The 16,280-nt window shown below is 33.9% G+C and overlaps 1 protein-coding gene and 1 pseudogene across 4 annotated transcripts in view; one reads left to right on the forward strand and one right to left on the reverse strand.

The window, feature by feature from the left end:
• PDS5A (PDS5 cohesin associated factor A) overlaps positions 1-16,280 on the forward strand; it is a 152,092-nt gene that overhangs the window by 108,015 nt on the left and 27,797 nt on the right. For all 4 annotated transcript variants that reach the window (XR_013368760.1, XR_013368764.1, XM_077879064.1 and 1 more), the window contains exons 21-26: positions 540-698; positions 3,133-3,201; positions 4,278-4,414; positions 7,082-7,205; positions 7,506-7,710; positions 8,218-8,332. Coding sequence is in view for 2 of the 4 variants with exons in the window: in XM_077879064.1 (XP_077735190.1) it covers positions 540-698; positions 3,133-3,201; positions 4,278-4,414; positions 7,082-7,205; positions 7,506-7,710; positions 8,218-8,332 (809 nt within the window). In the remaining 2 variants the exon portion in view is untranslated. The remainder of the gene's footprint in view (positions 1-539; positions 699-3,132; positions 3,202-4,277; positions 4,415-7,081; positions 7,206-7,505; positions 7,711-8,217; positions 8,333-16,280) is intronic.
• Positions 9,061-15,379, reverse strand: LOC144291524 (6-pyruvoyl tetrahydrobiopterin synthase pseudogene; annotated as a pseudogene).

Raw genomic sequence — 16,280 nt, forward strand, 5'->3', positions numbered from 1 at the left:
TTACCCAGTTTAAAGTACCTGACAACCCTACCTGAAAATTAGTCCTGTTTGTCTTTTCTTATGTATAATCCTTGGCCTGATTCCACTACTAGAAAGGTACTAGGAGTAAGTAAGATCAATTAGTACTCTTATGTGTTATTATAAATTGGATATAGTATCAACAGAACCCAGTGAATGCTTATTTATGGTCCATGGTCATTTAAAATGTCCCTACAGGATAAGAAATCCAATAATAAAACAAGCCTATTAATGTAGGCTTTTAATGCTAATTTGATGATACAGAAATGTTCTTGTTTTTACTTCTGCCTTTTATATGTTCTTTATTTTTTTCCCCTTTCTGGATTCAATCTTCCTGAATTTCAGTAGTTGAACTAAGAATCAAGCATCTAATATGGCTGAAGTTACTTTTGATCATATCATTAGAACAGATTTGTTTGAGCACAATAAATTTAAGAATGTCAGGAACATTTACTGTTTCCATAGAATGTCTAGATTTTTATAAAACAAAACTGGTAATTTTGACTATTTTATTTTTATAGCCACTCAGTAGGAGTCTGAATGCTGATGTACCAGAACAACTTATTACTCCGTTAGTTTCATTGGGCCACATTTCTATGTTAGCCCCAGATCAATTTGCTTCCCCAATGAAATCCGTAGTAGCAAATTTTATTGTGAAAGATCTGCTAATGAATGACAGGGTAAGTTTATAATTTAATTAAATTTAGAATAATGAGGCTAAAACTGTATATCTTTATTACAGAAACATTTCTGCTTCTCTTCTTTTCCTTTTCAATTATTATGTTTTCATTCCTTATTTATTTATTTAAATTTCCAAATGACATTCTAACTTCATGTAGCTATTACAAGAACTTAACATTTAAGAAAATAAAAATGAGAACATGAGATGGATGAATCATGAAGTAAAAAATATAAGTCGAATGCTATTATCCTAACATTTGAAGGACAATTTACTGGAATGCTAGAATTTTATTTTATCAGATGTTGTTAAAAATATAAATGGATTTTTAACTAATGTTTTGAAATATAATGACATTGCACTTTTGGCATGAGGCCCATATTCTATTTTAGTTATTGAAGTGTGTGGGTTGGTGGGTATGTGCACGTGTGTGTGCGCGCATGCTAATTTATTAGCCCTGGGTTGGAGCCTGGAAATTTATAGCTTGAAAAGGCTCCCCAAGTGATTCCTGAAATATACTTCTGATTAAGAATCACTGCTTTACCAAATAGATGTAATGAAGTTTATGGCCTACTTGGTCAAGGAGTGGATGACATTCAATGCAGTGCTAATTTGTCCAGCTTACCTATTCCTTCCACATGATCCAATAGTCTTGAAGCCTTTGATATCCAAACTTAGAAAGACATTTGCCAGTGCATTCCATTCTCTTTAACTTCCCCGATTTGGATGTAATAGACAAGAATGGAAGAGCATGGCTTAACATTTTCGCTGTTCTTTGCACTGTTGATAGATGTGAATAGCAACAAACGTGAAATTTAAGACACCTCTTAGATACCTAGATTGTAGTTTAAGGTGGCTCTTTTTTGTTGTTTATGTGGTAAAATTTTATATATAATATAAACTTTTGGCATTTTTGCCATTTTAAAGTGTACAATTCACTTACATTAATACACCAGCATTCCTATATTTGTTGTTGGGTTGGTGTTTTTGTTTTGTTTTGTTTTGTTTTTTAAAAAACAAGTTTAATACCGTGTATTCCTACTGTATACCCAGGAAAACCAAACAGCTCTCCAAAATGACCCAAACCACCACCTAAAATATGTACCCACATTGTTGTGAAACTGTCACCACCATTTTCTCAAAACCTTTTTTTTTTTTTTTTCCTCAAAACATTTCAATCTCAGACAGAGACTCTGTATTCATTAACCAGTAATCCCCATGGTCTCCTTCCCACAGCCTCTGGTAACCTCTGTTGTACTTCTGACTTTGAATTTGCCTCTTCTAGATGCCTCTTATCATACAATATTTGTCCTTTTGTGCCTGGCATATTTCACTTAGCATCATGACTTCAAAGTTCATTTGTATTATGTATCAGAAGTTCATTTTATGCAAAATAATGTATGTATAGCCTACATTTTGTTTATTCATCTGTTGATGGACAGTTGGGTTTCTTCCCACCTTTTGACTTTTGTAAATAATGCTGATCTGAACATTTGTGACCTTGTTTTCAGATCTTTTTGGTATATACTAAGGAATGGAATTGCTGAGTCACTTGGTCATTCTTTGTTAAACTTTTTGAGGGACCACCACACTATCTTCCACAGTGACTGTACCATTTTGTGTTCCCACTATCAAGGCACAAGTCTTCCAATTTCTTCACGTCTTTGCCAATGCTTACTCTTTTCTGTGTTTTTGATAATGGCCTTTCTAGTGGATGTGAAGTAGTATCTTGTGGTTAGGGTTTGTGTTTCTTTCCCTAATGACTAACAATGTAGAAGGTTGTTTTTGTTTTTGTTTTCCCATGTGCTTTTATGCATTTGTGTATCTTCTTTGGACATTTAAAGTCCTTTGCATGCTTTTAATTGTGTTGTTTATTGTTGCTGAGTTGTAAGAATTTTTTGTATATTCTGAGTATTAAACCCTTGTCAGATATTTGTCAAATCAAAGATCATGAAGATTTTCCCCTGTATCATCTTCTTAGGATTTTAATAGTTTTAGCTCTTAAATTAATAGATCTTTGATCTATAGCTCTATACTGAGTTAATTTTTATGTGTTAGAAGTTCATCCTTTTTTTTTTTTTTTTCGCTTGTGGATATCCAGTTTTTCCAGTACCATTTGTTGAAGTAATTGGTCTTAATCTTGTTAAAAATCAATTGGCCATATATGTGAGGGTTTTCTGGGTTCTCTGTTTCATTCCATTGGTCTATATGGCCATATATGTCAGTACCATCCATTTTGTCTTAATTACTATAAATTTGTAGTAAGTTTTGAAATCAGGAAGATCAAGTCCTCCAACTTTGTTCTTCTTTTTCAAGTTCTGGTGACTTTCCTCTAGGTTTCCTAGAGCACTGCATTGTTCGGCATGAAAAACTTAATGAAGGAAACCTTAAAATTGCTTTTGTTTTAAGAGTTAAATATATTCAATTGTCTATAGTCAACAGGTGAGAAGAATGGAAAATTATGGTCTCCAGATGAAGAGGTTTCCCCCGAAGTACTAGCAAAGGTAAATTTGTATAGGCCTTGATAACTTTTGTGTTGCATGAAGTACTTATTTTTAAATCAAAAGTTATGTTTCTCAAAGAAACTGTAGTCCTCTTTGAGTTGTTTACATATAGATACATGTCAGCATCTTCTGTAGAACTTCCTGCTTGCTAAATTTCAGTGAGGCTGTTTTACACAGAAATTTGTGGAATGTTGACGCTCAGAAGCATCTCAGATCTAACCTCACTACAACTCTCTACAAAAATAGGAATATTAACTTGGCAAAACAGATGCTTGTCATCAAATTGGTAACTTTAGATACATACAAAATTACTTCAGTAAAGGTAATTTTTAAAGTGTAATATTGGGATTGAAGCAAGACTCATTTGTTATCATCTTCATTGATAATGTTTTTCACCCTTTGTAGCTTCCTAGTCGTGTTCCATCAATTCCTTTTTCCTTTTTATGATAAATATCATAAATAGCACCTAGATCCTTTAGCTAGTTCTTTCATGTGTATTGGTAGCATTCTTTTGAGTATAAACTTCCAAGTAATTATGACCACAAATAATTATGCAATCTCCTAGTTTTTAAATCAGGATAGTCAGATAGAATCAGACTTAATGATTTCTTCAAGATAGTTCTTGCAGTACTTATAAAAAAATTAACATCTATCTAAATAGCTCATTTTAATCACTATACTAGGTATAGTTTAAAAAGTTATTTTTAAACAATGTATTTTCAAATAATTTGAAAATCTTGGACAAGTGTGAAAAGCCTGGGTTCACAAGCCAGAGTTTAGGCAAATTATCCATCGTAGTAATGTGTCTCGTTGCCTTATCTATTGGAAATAAAAACATTTGCCTTGTAAGCTTGCTTGGGACATCAAATAAGTTAATGTACAGTTCTGGGAAAAGTGCATATTATAGATTAAACAGAATAAATATTCTTACTGTTATCGTTATCCTACAGACATGTTTAATAAAACATGTCTACCAGCAATTAAGCAACCTCACTAATCTAATTGACATAAATTAATCTTCCATCTAATTGGAATTTTAAGTTCCTTTCTTTTTTTAGCATGTTAATATTTTATAGGTACAGGCAATTAAACTTCTGGTAAGGTGGCTGTTGGGTATGAAAAACAACCAGTCTAAATCTGCCAATTCAACTCTTCGATTATTATCAGCGATGTTGGTTAGTGAGGGTGACCTGACAGAGCAAAAGAGGATCAGGTGAGATCTTTCTTCCTTTCCAATTTTTACAGCTCAAAATGTTGGTAGAACTTACATAGGAACTATTTACCTAATTAATATTGAATGTTGTACCATATGCTTCAGGATCAGAATTTTTTTTTTAATATTTTATTTAAATTCAGTTTGCCAACACTCAGGATCAGATCTAATATACTCACTTGGGGTTTTCATCTCAATGATGGAATGTTTGTTTTCACTTTTAAAGACCAGATTTTTCTAGTAAATGTTTAGTTGTAATCATTATATGTTACAGTTGGCTTCAAAATTTAGTTTACTTAAGCAAATATCTGTTGAAATACTACTCTTTTCAAAACACCATGAAAAGCATTGCAGCGAAAACAAGTAAGATTCAGTTCCTACCTTTTGCCCTGTAGTATAGTGATTGAATAAGTGGAGTGACTTGGTACTATGAAAGGAATACAAGCTTCAGTGGAGGGGTTTAAAGGAGGAAAAGTTACAGCCTTTCTGGTGGTTTGCAAAAGATTAAAACAGAGTTCTGTGAATGAGAAAAACAAATTGTTTCCATTTCTACACATTTTCACTGTTTTGGAAATCACCATTTCTTCTTTCTATTCATTTTAAGATGAAAATAAAAACAACAAAAAAATAAAATAAAATAACAAATTTTTCATGATCGTATTTGTTTCAAATTCTTGACTTAAGGGTCCAGGAGTACCAACAGATAAAACTAAAGAATTCTACTTGTGATGTGTTCCTCCTTTAAAATGTGTTATTACAGGTTACATTTAACATAAATTTAAATTTATGCATTCATTATTTATTGAGCACTGTCATCCTAGGTACTGCTGTGCTTTTTTTAAAGGTATAAAATCTCTCCTTCCAAGAATATGCATTCAGTGAGGAGATTTGGAAATGAGCAAATTATAGTAGAGATGCTGAATGCTTTGATACACTGAAGAAAACCATGGAAAATTATCTTAATCATAGAATAAGCCAAGGGTAGTTTTTGTAGGAACAGATTAGAAGATTAAAGCTGAGTTAGGGATAATGAGAAGTTTTATATTTGGGGAAACTATGGCAAAGGCTTAATAATGAGCTCTTAGAAATCAGTGATAAATAGGATCCCCAATAGAGATAGAGACTATAAATTATCAGTTTACCTTTTAAAAAATGTTTAGCATCACTAAATACATTAAATACAGCTTAAACTTAGCAATACCTCCTGCCTCTCAAATCAGCAAAAATATTTATTAAAGTAATCACTTTTTTCTTTCATGGGTTCAGAGTAATGGGTCTCCTCATTACTCCTTTGAACATAAATTGGCACAATCTTGGCTGGATAGTTTGGCATTTTGTCTAGATCCTTATAAATGTTACCATTTTGACTATTTTTATACTCCTGAAATAAAGGAATCTTACGAATACATATATACAGACATGTTCTTTTCATCATTGTTTATCATCATAGAAAATAGGCAAATGGTTAATTGTGGAACACACATAAATCATGAAATAATTAGGCAAGTCTTAATTAGGTATTACATATCCCATGGTTTAACTTGGGCTCTAGAATCAGAAACTTCTACAACTCTACACTCCCATTTACTAGCTGTGTGAACTTATATAAACCACTTTTCTAAGCCTCAATTTCCTCATCCTACAGAGTGAAAATTAAATGAGAAAAAGCCTGTGACAGTTTCACACACTGACTAGCACAGACTTAAGCACCCAGATGGTAGTTACTTTTTTTTTTAAATTCCTGAATTATTTGTCTCAGAAGCCATTTGAAGTTCCTTCAAGAATATCAGTGTTCACTTTGATAATCCTATTGTCCAAGAGTGCCATGTTTTCTCCTCTTGTATGCTAATGATGGACTCCGACAGCTTTCCACATTTCCTGAAGTCTTCAAAATGTCATAACCATAGTATGTTTCACATAAAAGTTGAAATAAAACTGTCCTTTCATCCCATTCATTGTCACATTTTACCATTTAGGTAATAAACTACTGGGCATACTGGGCTGGGCTGGGAATGCTGGACTTCCTTTTTTTTTTTTTTGCTACAAAGTCTGCCCCAGAGACTAGTAGCCCAGATAGATACTGGCTCTCATTCCCATATTCTTTCCTTTTAGATATTTTTTGATACCTCCCCTTCTGTAGTGTAAATCAACTCCTAATTGCTAGCCCCTCTATTTCATCAGATGTGTAGGCTTAGGCTAGATTTCTGGGTGTGTGTGTGTGTGTGTGTGTATGTGTATGCATATGCATGTGTATGTACATGCATTTAAAAACTGTAGGAAATATGGGTGATTTAATCAAGTTTTCTACAATGAATGTGTATTCCTCTTAAAATGAGGAATACCGTTCCTGATGTAAATGGTTCTTACTGACATTGGAATTAGTGTTAAGTTGTGATCCTAAGCAGAGCTGCTTGGCTGTGGTAGAGGATCTACACTAGAACATAACTAAAAATGAAGATAAATAAATTTGTCGTTAGTCACAATGATTTGAACCTTTTTCCTTGCGTTGAGTTCAAGGACTCAAAGTAGTTTTCCCAGATATTTGTACATTATATCAATTTAAGCATAAATTATGCTAAAGACATTAACACTCAAAAAGGGATCAAAACATTGTTGTGAATGATAATGGTTATAGGAAATGTTTATTTCTTTTTTGTTTGTTTATAGTAAATCTGATATGTCTCGCTTGCGATTAGCTGCTGGTAGTGCCATAATGAAGCTTGCTCAGGAACCTTGTTACCATGAAATTATAACTCCAGAACAGTTTCAGCTCTGTGCACTTGTTATTAACGTAAGTACTCCTCTTATTTTTGTCAATCACTTGGCCTTCAAAGTTAAATACATTTACTTTCTGTGGATACAGATCCATTTGCTGTGTGCACAAAAGGAATTGCTATTACAACTATTCTAAGTATCTTCTAAGTATTGTTTTTTATTCTCCAGTATAATTACCATTATTTTTTAAATGAAGACATTTGAAACAAACTGCTCTTTAAAGTTTGCCAGTTTTTTTCTTAACTAGGTTATTTTGTCATGATTTTAAAAGTACTAACATTTTTATTTAAGTATTTATGGTTTTGTGCTGCTGTAGGATGAGTGCTACCAAGTAAGGCAGATATTTGCCCAGAAGTTGCATAAAGCTCTCGTGAAGTTACTGCTGCCATTGGAATATATGGCGATCTTTGCCTTGTGTGCCAAAGATCCTGTGAAGGAGAGAAGAGCACATGCACGACAGTGTTTACTAAAAAATATCAGTATACGCAGGGAGTACATTAAACAGAACCCCATGGCTACTGGTAAGTAATTTTGAAAGTTCCCAGCGTGCCAGTGTATCTTGTCAGTATATCAATTTGTAGGTGGGGTTTATTTCATATATTTCCACTGTAGTGTATTTATAATAACACCATAATTTTTGTAGAATGCTATTCCTGTAGTTGTGATATACTTAATGTCTAAAATCCTGGTTTCTCGGTCCTATTTATAGTGTAAAAACACTGTTTAGGGAAATTGCATTTTTCTTAGGGAATCAGCAGTGTGGCTTGATTTAAATACTTTGCTTGGGTGTCAGAGAATAAAGAAGTATTTTCCCAGCTTTACCGAGGTCCCACTGTATAATCTCAAATTATCCTTTTGGCTTTAATAGCTTTCAACACTGACATGTATTTCAGTATCATCTGGATGGCATGTTGCCTCTAATTTTAAATAATTGAGGAAAAAGATGGAAACTGAAGTAGAATGCAAACTAGAGAGGGATTTTATAACAGCTGTTATTATTATTGTTAATAATAATGTTTTCACTTTAGAGAAATTACTATCACTGTTGCCTGAATATGTAGTTCCATACATGATTCACCTGCTAGCCCATGATCCAGATTTTACAAGATCACAAGATGTTGATCAGCTTCGTGATATTAAAGAGTAAGTCGTATTGATTTTCAAGAATTTTAAAAATTATTTTTACTTATTGAAAAGATGATAATTTTTTTGTATTACTATTCCCATTAGAATAAAAACTCCTTTGTAGTGTTATTTATTATAAGTTTCATCTTACAAAATTTTTCTCATCTGACAAGTTCTTTTTGATTCTTTTGTTTCCTGTTTGCAATTAGCTGAGTCTTTGAAATACGTTGGTTTGGTTATTTTAGTTTTTATATTATTTTTACTATTTGCATTAAGATGGTTTTAAGTTACCTCATTTCAATAATTTAGAAAGCCACGTAGTAAAATTTTTCTCCTTGAAACTGAACTTTCAAACTCAAGAGATAATGCCTTAAAAATATACATGTACAAAAATATATATACATATTCTGTGGCAAGATTACAGTAATACTAAATTAAGTTTGTTAACACCAGTCACAGATTTGTATCTAGTGGAAAGACGGCAAGTAAACAATAATTAAAAAACACTGTTGAAGAAGTGTTATTTATGTCAAATAGGACTTTACATGATAGAGTGAAAGAGTGAGAGGCAGCCTAAGTTTGCCTACAAATGACCTCCAAGAAACTTTTTTTTTTTTTTACGGAAAAACAAGAATTGATTTATTTTCCTTTTAAATCCCACACCACAACATTTTACTGAAGTGAAGTGATTTTAATCTACAGATACAAAGACTAAGTGATACTCAGAATATTTTTTACAAGTTTAATTTTAAAATAGATTTGAATTCACAATAGGTCCTACAGTGATTTCAATAAATCAGGCACTCCAGAACACAATGTGGAAGTGTAACAATTATGTGATGACTTTTTTTTTTTTTTTGCGATGATTTCTTAATAGTCCAAGGGTATAAAGACCTTTGAAAGAAATTAGTTTTTCTACAGTATTAACTCCTAAAAGCTATTCTCCTTTATAGATGACAACATTATTGTCAGTTTCATATACTTCTACTTTATAAAGAACTCCCAGAGGAAGAAATTTCTGGAGGTTTTCCCAGATATATATAGCTACATTTTCTGTCGTGCTTACAGCATCTGCAAAGCATGGCACATCCAGATCCAGATTCTAATGATCAAGGGCCTTCATAATTGTCTCCTCCATGTACTCTTTGAGGTCGGTCAAATTCATAACCATTCCTGTAATTTGATCAGTCTTTATAATTGTGCCCATAGTCATTTGGATTGTTTAATTTCCCAAATGTTTTCAGGTTTTCTTCATTACTCAGAGATTTGCTGAGTAATGGGTTGCACTGAGGAAGACAAGGTGGGACAGTTGTGCCCGGCAGTGACCGCATTGATTGCCTTGCCTCCAACCTTCAAGAAACTTTAAACCAATATTTACTTTCTCTTCTGTTACTATGATTTTGCTTTGTACTCTTAAATTGTAAGCTTCAACTTGTATTTAAAAGTATTAAGATTTTTGTATGTGTGACCTTATTCCTGATCTTATTTAAGGATATAATCAACATTTATCTCTGCCTCCTGCAGCTTTCATTACTGAAAACATGTCAATATCTTTTTTTTTTAAGATTTTATTTATTTATTCATGAGAGACACAGAGAGAAAGAGGCAGAGACACAGGCAGAGGGAGAAGCAGGGCTCCATGCAGGGAACCTGATGCGGGACTCAATCCAGGGTCTCCAGGATCACGCCCTGGGCCTAAGGCAGACGCGCAATCGCTGAGCCACCCAGGTGTCCCAAAATGTGTCAATATCTTAATTGAAAGAGATGTTATATTTTGTCCAACATTACTGTTAAGCACTAGGTCATGCTCCTTACATTTTGAAGTCTTGTCATTTCATTGTTACTTCCAATACATCATTCTAGTAGTATTGTCTATTCCAAATGCTTGAAAGTAAGTCTGCATTTTTATTTTATCTTTTATTTTTTTTTAAAAGATTTTATTTATTTATTCATGATAGACATAGAGAGAGAGAGAAACTCAGAGACACAGGCAGAGGGAGAATCAGGCTCCATGCTGGGAGTCTGATGCGGGACTCGATCCCGGGACTTCAGGATTGCGCTCTGGGCCAAAGGCAGGCACTAAACTGCTGAGCCACCCAGGGATCCCCAAGTCTGCTTTTTTTTTTTTTTCTTTAAGATTTATTTATTTATTTATGATAGAGACAGACAGACAGACAGGAGGAGGGAGAAGCAGGCTCCATGCCGGGAGCCCGACGTGGGACTCAATCCTGGGACTCCAGGATCGCGCCCTGGGCCAAAGGCAGGCACTAAACCACTGAGCCACCCAGGGATCCCCAAGTCTGCATTTTTAAAAATAATTTTCTTTAAGGTTTTTAGTTGATCTGTATTTTAGGAAGCCACATAATTAGGTTCTAGTCCCAGCTGTGTAATTAAATACTTCTCTGGCCCTCAATTGTACCTATAAAATGCAGGAGATAAAATAGTTAATTCCCATAATGTCTTCCAGTTCTTCATGTTTATTTTGTAAATATTTACATTTGTATTTACAAATTTTTTTCATTAAAAAACTTTAGTTGGGGGTTTCCCAGAAAGCACTTCCATAAAATGAAAACATGATGTTTGTGTTTGCCTAGAACACAAAGACTATGTTAGAGGACATTTCAGCATATTTCAGGTTCAAGCAGTCATGGAAGTAGGATTAAAATTAAGAGAGATAACTGTTGTGAAAAGAATATTGACGTACAAGAAGTCATTGGAGTTAGAATTGAAATCACTGGCAGATATTTTTTTCTGTCTAGCGAGCAACATTTTTAAGTATCTTTAAACAGTTATTTTTAAGTTACCATGTAATTTGAAGTATTAAATAATATTTTTTCAGACTGGTTTTTAACATTGTGGAAGTTATTAACTTACTATTGTGTCACTATTTGCTTTGGCTCTTCAGAGTCTTTTACATAAATTTTTAGAATTATTTCTTCAAGTTCTGTGAAAAATGCAGAATTTTTTTTTTTTAAGATTTTATTTATTTATTCATGAGAGACAGAGTGAGAGAGGCAGAGAGAGAAACAGACTCCATGCAGGGAGCCTGATGTGGGACTCCAGGATCACACCCTGGGCCAAAGGCAGGTGCTAAACCACTGAGCCACCCAGGTGTCCCCTGAAAAATGCAGAATTGATAAGGATTGCATTGAATCTACACATTGCTTTGAAATAGTATGGATATTTTAACAATATTCTTCCCACCCATGAACATAGAATATCTTTCCATTTTTGCATTTTTCAATATCTTTCATTAATGTCTTACAGTTTTCAATATATAAATCTTTCATCTTCTTGACTATATTCCTAGATGTTAGGAATTCTGGGTGTACGTATAAATGGGAATATTTTCTTAATTTCTATTCTGATAATTATTAGTGTAAAAAATACAACATATTTTTGTGTATTTTGTATTCTGCAACTTTATTGAATTTAATAGTTCTAACAGTTTTTTTAATGAAGTCTTGAGTATTTTTTGTATGTAATATCTCATCTGCAAATAATGACAGTTTTACTTCTTTCCAATTTGGATGCCTTTTTTTTTCTTGCCTAATTGTTCTGGCTGAGATTTCTAATATTCTGTTGAATAAAAGTGATAAAGTGGTAAAGAGTTGAAAAAACAGACATTCTTGTCTTACTCCTGATCTTAAAGGAAAAGCTTTCAGATCTTTACCATTGAGTATGTTATATGTGCTCTTTATTATCTTGATGTATGTTCCCTCTATACCCACTTTGTTGAGAGTTTTTATCATAAAATGATACTGAATTTTGTCATTTACTTTTTCTGCATCTATTGAGATCATTGTATAATTTTTACCCTTCATTTTGTTAATGTGGTATATACTACATTGATTCATTTGTGGATGCTGAACTATCCTTGAATCTCTGTAATTAATCCCACTCATTCATGGTATATGATTCTTTTAATGTACTGTTGAATTCAGTTTGCTAATATTTTGGAGAGAATTTTTACGTCTATGTTCATCAGGGATATTGGCCTCTAGCTTTTCTTTTTTGTGGCATCCTTGTCTGGTTTTGGTAACAGGGTAGTGCTGGCCTTGTGAAATGTTTTGGAAGAGTTTCCTCCTCTTTTCTGGATGAATTTGAGGATTGGTATTCTTCCTTGAGCGTTGGTAGAATTCACCAGGGAAACCATATGGTTCTAGACTTTTGTTTTTTGGGTGGTTTTCAAGTACTGTTTCCGTCTTCTTACTAGTAATTGGTCTTTCAGATTTTGTATTTCTCCATGATCCAGTCTTGGTTAATTTACATATTTCTAGGAAGTTATCCATTTCTTCTAGGTTGTTCCGTTTGTTTGCATATGAGTTTTCATAGCATTCTGTTATGATCCTTTGTATTCTGTGATATCAGTCATAACATCTCTTTCATTTGTGATTTGAGTATTTTTTTCTTGGTCAGTCTAGCTCAATTTTTCAAAGAAACAGTTCTTAGTCTCATCAAGAGATTGATTTTTTTTCCTATTGCTATTTTAGTCTATTTCATTTATTTCTTCCCTAAATTTTGTTATTTCCTTACTTCTACTAACTTTGGCCTTCGTTTGTTCTCTTTTTCCCCCTTCTTTAAGGTGTAAACTTAGTTTGTTTCTGGAGGTAGGCATTTATTGCTATCAACTTCACTGTTAGAACTTCCTTGTTAGATGCTTTTGCTGCATCCTGTAAATTTTGTTATGTTACATCTCTATCTTTGTCTCAAGGTATATCCTTATCCTTATTTCTCTTTTGATTTTTTTCTTGATCCACTGGTTGGATGTTGTTTAATCTCTACATACATGTGAATTTTTTAGTGTTCTTTGTATAGTTAATTTCTGGTTTCATACAATTATAGTCGAAAAAGATGCCTGATATTATTTCAGTCTTAAAATCACTAGGACTTTGTTTTGTGGCCTAACATATGATCTATCTTAGAAATGTTCCATGTGCACTTAAGAAAAACATGTTTTGTTTTGTTTTTTTTTTAGAAAAACATGTATTTAAAAAAAGAAAAACATATATTTGTTGCTTTTGTATGGAATGTTCTGTAAATATCTATTAAGTCCATCTGGTCTAATACATCGTTTAAGATCAATCGTTTTCTTTTTTTTTTTTTTTTAAGATTTTATTTATTTATTCACAAGAGACAGAGAGAGAGAGAGGGGCAGAGACACAGGCAGAGGGAGAAGCAGGCTGCATTCAGGGAGCCCAATGTGGGACTCGATCCCGGGTCTCCAGGATTACACCCTGGGCTGAAGGCAGCGCTAAACCGCTGAGCCATCGGGGCTGTCCAGATCAATGTTTCCTTATTGATTTTTCTGTCTAGATGATTTGTTCATTGAACTAATAGAGGCATTAGAGTCCCTATATATAATAAATTATAATAATTATCTAAATACTATTATTGTATTTCTCCTTTTAGGTCTGGTGCTTATATGTTAGGGGCTCCTATGTTGGTTGCATAAATATTTACAAAAGTTAAATCTACTTCTTTGTTTTTCCCTTTCTCATTATATAACATTCTTTTTTGTGTTTTGTGTTTTATTACAAGTCATTGTTTAAAGTATTTTGTCTGATACAAGTGTAGCTACCAGAGTTTTATTTTGGTTTGTATTTGCTTGTAATATCTTTTTCCACTTCTTTTTTTTCTTTTTAAAGACTTTATGTATTTGTTCATGAGAAACACAGAGAGAGAGAGAGAGAGAGAGAGAGAGGCAGAGACACAGGCAGGCTCCATGCAGGGAGCCTGACATGGGACTTGATCCTGGGTCTCCAGGATCACACCCTGGGCTGAAGGCGGCACTAAACCGCTGGGCCACCTGGGCTGCCCTCTTTTTCCATTTCTTCATTGGGTGTCTCTCTTGCAGGCAGCATATAGATGAGTCTTGTTTTTTTATCCAGCCAGCCATTCTTTTTTTTATTATTATTACAGAATTTAATCTATTTACTTTCAAGGTAATTATTGATATGTATGTGCTTATTGCCATTTTGCTCATTGTTTTGTGGCTGTTTTTGTAGTTCTCCTCTGTTCCTTTAGTCTTTTGTTCACTTGCTTTGTGGTTTGATGACTTCCTTTAGTGGTATGCTTATATTCCTTCCTCTTTATCTTTTGGGTATTTACTGTAGGTTTTTATTTTGTGGTTACCATGATGCTTACCTATAACAACTTATAAGTCTGTTTTAAGTTGCTAACAACTTGTTTGATCCCATTCTAAGTCTCAACATTTTAATTCTGCTCCCCACATTTTATGGTGTTGATTTTACATTTTGCATCTTTTTATCTTGTATTTCCCTTAACTAATTATTGAATCAAAGTTATTTTTATTACATTTGTCTTTTAACCTTCATACTAGCTTTATAAGTAATTCCCTACCTTTACTATCCTATATATTTACCTTTCCAGTTTCACATGTGTTCTTGTTACCAATTAGCTCCCTTATTCGCCTGAAGAAGTCCCTTTGACATCTTTCCTACAACCAGTTTAGTGGTGATGAACTCCTTTAGCTTTCACTTTTCTGGAAAACTCTTTCTCTTTCCATTCTGGAAGATAATCTTGGCAGGTAGAGTATTCTTGGTTGTTTTCTTTTAGCACTTTGAATATATTGTGCTATATCTTCTTGGCCTGTAAAGGTTGTGCTGAAAAATCTGTTGATGGTCTTTGGGGATTCTCTTATATGTAACAATTTTTTTCTCTTGTTGCTTATAATATTCTCTCCTTGTCTTTAACTTTTGACATTTTAATTGTAATGTGTCTTAGTGTGGGTCTCTTTGGGTTCATATATTTTGGAACTCTCTGGGCCTCCTGAATCTGGTGTATATCTCCTTCCCTACATTTAGGAAGTTTTCAGGCATATTTCTTCAAATAATAATTCTGCCTCTTCCTTTCCTTCTGGAAGCTCTTCTGGAAGAAGCAGCTCTTCTGGAAGCTTGCAGTTCAAATATGAGTCCATTTGATATCCTTTCACTTCTTGAAGCTATTTTTACCTTTTATATCATTATTTTTCTTTTGCTGCTCTGATTGGGTGAATTCCACTGCCTTATCCTTAGGTTGACTGATCCTTAATTTATGTTTCATATCTAGTCTGCTATTGAACCCCCTTATTATATTGTTTAGTTCCATTATTATATTTCTTCAGCTCTATGATTTCTGGTTGGCACTTTGTTATAATTTTTTCCCTGTTGAAGTTCTCACTCCGTTCATCCAGTCTCCTCCCCAGTTTAGTGAGCATTTTATGACCATTACTTTGAACTCTTAATACATTTTCTTAGGTTCCTTAAGGGTTTGTGTGTGTGTGTGTGTGTGTGTGGTTTTTTTAAAGATTTTATTTATTCATGAGAGACACATAGAGGCAGAGGGAGAAGCAGGCCCCATGGAGGGAGCCTGATGTGGGACTCGATCTCGGACCCAGGATCACACCCTAAGCCAAAGGCAAACACTCAACCACTGACTCACTCAGGCCTCGTCCCTCCTTAAGGCTTTTTTATGAGGTTTTAGCTTATCTTTCACTTGGAACATATTCCTGTTTCTTCATTTTGCTTGACCCTCTGTATTGGTTTCTGTACAGTAGATGGAACATCTTTTCTAGTCTTGAAGGAATGACCTTGTAGAGGAGTTGAACCTTTTCATTTGGTCCTTCCCCAGCTCTCAGTCATCCCTCAAAGCTTTGAGTGTGTCAAGCAGCCTGTTTTATTTTTAATAGTTCCCAGTAGTTAAGGATGTGGCAAGAGGTGTCAGTGTCCCATAATGGAGGATCTCTGCATCTACATTCAGGGTGACTGGAACCCAGACCTTTAGGCAGCTGCTTTTAAAAGTATGGAGGTACATACAGTTCTCAGGAGGCACAAGCATAAGCCTCATTGACCACCAGAGCCAGGCAGGTATGGTATGTCCCCCCGGTGGCATTCATAAAAATAGAGGTTCCAGACAAGTATATGACCTCCGTTCTGGGAGATACCAACAAACTGGAGAAAGACCA

The sequence above is a fragment of the Canis aureus genome, chromosome 2 (assembly GCF_053574225.1).
Source record: "Canis aureus isolate CA01 chromosome 2, VMU_Caureus_v.1.0, whole genome shotgun sequence".
Taxonomy (NCBI): Eukaryota; Metazoa; Chordata; class Mammalia; order Carnivora; family Canidae; genus Canis; species Canis aureus.